Here is a 4,916-nt window from a genome sequence, read left to right on the forward strand (position 1 = left end):
ACATAATTAATCCAGGCTACATTTTTGTTTATCTGCACCCACGGTAATATTGAGGCAAACCCTGCAGAGGTTTCTCCTTGTGCCTTTAATTCATTTGGTATCCCGCGTGGAACTCCTATAGCATCTATGTAAATGTCATGTGAGTAAGCGGAGCGTTTTGTACGTCTGCTGGATACAGGCAGATCCGAGGTTTGTTGTATTAGTAGTTCTTGGGCTAAAGTTACTAGACCACAGGTACCGGTCCAATTAACAGGTAAGGCTAATCTAAGAGTATTGTTGCACAACCAATAACCATTAGGGATTGCTCTAGTTAGGCGCGTGACCATGTGTGATTTAACTAACTTCCCCCAGTCAGTGTCATATAATACACCCTCTGGGGGAACAATGATCGATTCTCCGCTCGAACTTGAACTGTGTGTGTGTTCCTCCAGATATGATAAAACTTCAGCCACAGAGACAGCTAGCCATGTCTCATTGCAGCGTGCACCTGGGGAGTCAGAGAAGAATGTATAGTTATCCTTTGTATAATCTATGTGGGTGTCTGGGCCAGTTAACTTTAGTCTGCGCAGACATATCATGCTAGTATTAAAATGGAGAGGGATCTGTCCTAGGGGCAGTGAGGGTTTTAACCTATTCTTGGGGCGTTTCATTGGGGCGCAGGTCCCTGCGGTGTCATTAGACAACTTCAATAATTCGCCTAATGGAGTCTCAGGGTTAGTTGGTGTGTGTGTGTGTCTAAGTAGGCAGTCGAGAGGGCTCAGAGTCAACTGTAAAGTGTCTTTGAGGAGAGCATTATCTCCGCCGATTTTCTCTAGTCCCTCAGTGAGGGGGAAACCGGATATGGGGTATCCTACTATTACCTGTTCTGGATTGCCCTTTGAACAGACATAACAGTTACTGGTTCCTAAATCACGAGCGGCTGTTCTGGCATTTTCATACCAGGAGTTAACTCCTGCTGTAGGGGGTGCATAAAATGGTTTATTAGTGGCATCTGTGTTGCTATTTACTGATTTTAGGGAACGTGAGGAGCGTACTAGGTGGGTGTCTTGCCAAATGGAGCATGAGGTATTGTCAGCAAAATACGACCTGCAAAAATGTGAACATGGTTGCAGTCTACAATACAAAATAGCAAAGAAAAATCCTAAAGTTAATGCGATAGATATGATAAATAACCTAAATATATAAGAAAAAACACAGTTCTTCAGTCGTCTCCTGGCCTGGTCCCAGGTTCGAGAGACATCGAATAAGCGTCGTATGATGACAATGGGCATTTCATTTTCTCCATTATCAGGATGGAATGAGTCTTGCTTTATCAGATTAGACATCATGTGGTACTCTCGGCTTTCTGTTCCTGCTGGATGTTCGAGTACCTTGTTGTTGTTCATGTGGAGGATCAAAGAGCTCTCTGAGTCTTGGCTCTTTCAGGCGTTGTGTGTTAATCAGTGATTGAGTGTGTGTATGTATATTGGCTCCGGGCGCTGGCTCGCCTGAGTCATCGTCTGCTTGATCCGACGCCTGAGATGGTTCAGTGGGGCTGCTCTTAACCCTGCTGGCGTGTATCCACTGCGGTTGTCCGTCTGTAAGGATGCTGGTTCTCGTCACTGCAAGTACAGTCTGGGGGCTGGAATACACGACCTCCCCGGGTGTCCTTGGTTTTAGCGACTTCACCAACACCACGTCTCCTGTTTTCCACGGATGGGTTGGATCTGTAGAAGGGAGAGGCTGAGAGAGTTTCTGATAGTTATTATTCAGTGTTTCTACCAGATTGTGAACATAGTCGGACAATGCAGTGTCTACATCCCCTTCCAATAGCGGTGCCCCTCTGGAGGCTGACCATGGTGTTGGAAATGGTCTTCCCATGATTATTTCAAATGGAGATAATTTGGTTGCTGCGGATGGAGTCATTCTAATCTCGCAGAGGACTTGAGGAAGTAATTTGATCCAGGTCATTCCTGTTTCTATCATTGCTTTAGTCAGGCGATTTTTTATGGTCCTATTCATTCTTTCTACAACTCCTGAACTCTGAGGGTGGTATGGCACATGATATTTCCAGTCTATTCCTAGAGTTTTAGCACACTTTTGAATTACTTCTGATGTGAATGAAGGTCCTCTATCACTGTTAATTTGGTGAGGTATTCCGAATCTGGGTATTATTTCATTGCACAACTTTTGACAGACTACTTCTGCAGTTTCTTTTGATGTTGGGTAAGCTTCTACCCATTTACTAAATTGATCCACTATTACCAGTAAGTACTTGATGCTTCCTTGTGCTGGCATATGTGTAAAATCAATTTGTAATGTATGAAATGGAAAATCTGGTTGTGGTAAATGCTGATGTTTTGCTTTTGGTCTCCCTACATTAGTTCGTGCACATGTTAGACAGGTTGCTAATATGCTTTTTACTGCATGTGATGTTTTCTCAATAACAAATCTTGATTTTATTGCCCCTATTACCCCTCTTTGTCCGACATGACTCACACCGTGAAAATGTCGGACAAGGACTGGCAGTAGGGAAGATGGGAGGGCAATCAAACCCTCAAGATTTTTGTATAGGCCATCTCTGTCATCTAAGGTACAGTCATTATCCTCCCAATAGGTGTAATCAGATGCAGAGGCCTGCTCTTGTATAAATTTTAAATCAAAATTTGTTTCTAAATAGTCTGGGAGTGTAACAAGTGGCAGCTGTAGGGGCACAGATAATACTTCCTGTGGAGGTGGGAGCTGTGACACAGCTGCAGCCTTGGCAGTCACGTCTGGTAGGGCATTACCTGCTGCTTCGTCTGTGTCAGCTGTACTGTGTCCTTTCGTTTTAACGACTGCAACGGCCGATGGCAGCTGTATAGCCTGCAAAAGTGTTTGAACAAGATCAGAATTAGCGATCGGTTTTCCGTCACTTTCTTTTAAGCTGGTTGGATCAGAATGCTGACGTTGTGTGCGTGCAGCTGCTGCAGCAACTATTAATTCGGTCTCATCTTCGTAAGGCGGTGGGGCCGTAGGCTGAACGGCTGGGCATGCAAGACTAGCTTTTCCTGTGGTAGATTTATGTTCTATGCTAGAGCCTGCACTAGCTTTATTTGATGTTAAAGCATCTACACCTGGTTCCGGTCCCTTTTTCCATAGTGGTGACATTCGATGTATCACGTCGCGGCATTCTATCATATATTTTCTACAGGACTTTTTAAGCAGACTACTTTTCTTATCGCAAATGGTATTCAACAGGGCTGTGCAGAGAGGTTTAAAGGGGCGGGTGCTCAAAGTTAAAAAGGGGCACATTGAACCAGGCTGAATAACAACAACACACATTCATCAAGAATCTAATATGGGCAACAAGGCAAAGCAAACATAGCCGATGCTTTACCTGATGGGTACAATGTTGCTGTTGAGGGGTTGCTGCTGATGGTGCTGGAGGGCAGGGCTGTGTTGATCTGAGACTGTAGACATTAAAAAGTCCATAGGAGAGATGGTAGCTGATTAAATGTCATGAGATAATAACAAAATGCAAAGATTGGTGACAGCGCTTGGAACCATAAGGCAACAAAAAACTGAGAAATAATTTAGGCTCTGCCTGTGAATCACTCTTTGCTTCTCTTCTTCCTTCCATCCCATCATTTCATATATCGCTCTCCACTTGCTGTCTATCTGAGAACAAGGCACAACTTGCTATTGCAATAAACTATAATCTAATTATCCACACCTAACAACTCCAGCACTTAATCTATAATAAAATGATGACAGAAAAATGTTATAGCACTGCCTTTAGTAGCCTCACACAGCTCCTACTGTTTCCTCCTCATGTCCTTACCAGGCATGTCTGGACAATGTTATATCATGAGTAATAATTAAAAAAAATCCATATAAATAAAACACACACATGCACGCACACACAGTAACACTTTAGACCTTCAGAATACTGTATATACTGTGGGCATCATGGTGCTGATCCAGAATCCTTACATTATTATTTATTACTAGAGCTACAATAATAAAGCAATGAGGGGAAAAAAGTAATAAATATGAAATAATGTCATTATGTTGATTCCATTTGTTTCACTATCCACTCTGTGCAGGGGCAAAGTTTATTACATTTTTAAACTGTAGAGATACAATAATTTTACTGTTGTAAAATCCAAATTTTGTCTTATTTAAAATATAAATCTAATATAATCTGCTTCTTAATGTATGTTCTTTAAAATACAGCGTGTGTTTTTAATATATTATAATTATAATAATGCATAATTATGTGGACATGCATATTAGATCGTTTTTTAGTAAAATATAATCCCTCCAGAAAGGCAGGAAAAGCCCTGTAACTTGCTTTAAAGCTAAATATGTTCCCTAAAACGGTGACAGAGCTACAGACCCATGACAGCCTTACACAGGTAGCCAGCAGCTATGACCAGCACTACTTGTGCAGTTAATAAAAGGACAGGTAATGTTTGTCGCGCTGTTGCACACACAGCACGCTCGTTTGTTTCAGTTCGTCAGTTTCAACAAGACAGCTTACCAACGTGTACGTAATAAGCTAATACTCCTGGGTGCTATACACTACAGTGTACGCTGTACACCTACTTACTGGTTTTGTCGCATCAGTCTGTGTCTCTGAGTTAACTCGTGTTTCTCCTACAGCTGCGGACCGGAAAAAGTGCGCGTGCTCTTTGTGAGCTCGTTCCCGGCTCGTAACCAGCGCGTTCTGCCGTCAAGGGCGATCATTGGTTAAATGTGAGCATGTGACTGATGCAAGCCAGAGCCTTTTATTTAGCAAAACTGTGATTAATAGTTAAATATTATTGTTGAGGGGCACAGACAGGACTCCGCACGCACACACACATTTAAAAAAAATTATTTTTTTTAAAGTTGCCTCAACAAAAGGGCACCTTGGGCACCCATCAGGAAAGGGGCGGGTGCTCAAGCCCCTC

The 4,916-nt window shown here is 42.6% G+C and overlaps 1 protein-coding gene across 1 annotated transcript; it reads right to left on the reverse strand.

Annotated features, from left to right (window-relative positions):
- Positions 1-1,336: 1,336 nt before the first annotated feature.
- LOC147322014 (uncharacterized) lies at positions 1,337-4,663 on the reverse strand. Its single transcript, XM_086305147.1, has 4 exons — positions 4,574-4,663; positions 3,359-3,431; positions 2,769-2,844; positions 1,337-1,722 (listed from the first exon to the last, which is right to left on the reverse strand). Exons 1-4 carry the CDS (start codon positions 4,585-4,587, stop codon positions 1,541-1,543), a joined length of 345 nt encoding a protein of 114 aa, XP_086161273.1. The 5' UTR covers positions 4,588-4,663; the 3' UTR covers positions 1,337-1,540.
- Positions 4,664-4,916: the final 253 nt, after the last annotated feature.

This window comes from Aulonocara sp. 'chitande type north' Nkhata Bay, linkage group LG9 (assembly GCF_057382095.1).
Source record: "Aulonocara sp. 'chitande type north' Nkhata Bay isolate Kocher_YH1m ecotype deep benthic linkage group LG9, A_spYH_male_GT1.1, whole genome shotgun sequence".
NCBI classification, from domain to species: Eukaryota; Metazoa; Chordata; class Actinopteri; order Cichliformes; family Cichlidae; genus Aulonocara; species Aulonocara sp. 'chitande type north' Nkhata Bay.

Coding starts and splice junctions, on each gene's coding strand:
- LOC147322014 (XM_086305147.1), bottom strand. Junction 2,845..3,358: donor AGCAACATTGTACCCATCAG/GTAAAGCATCGG, acceptor ACACTTTTGCAG/GCTATACAGCTGCCATCGGC. Junction 1,723..2,768: donor TGACACAGACGAAGCAGCAG/GTAATGCCCTAC, acceptor AAACTCTCTCAG/CCTCTCCCTTCTACAGATCC.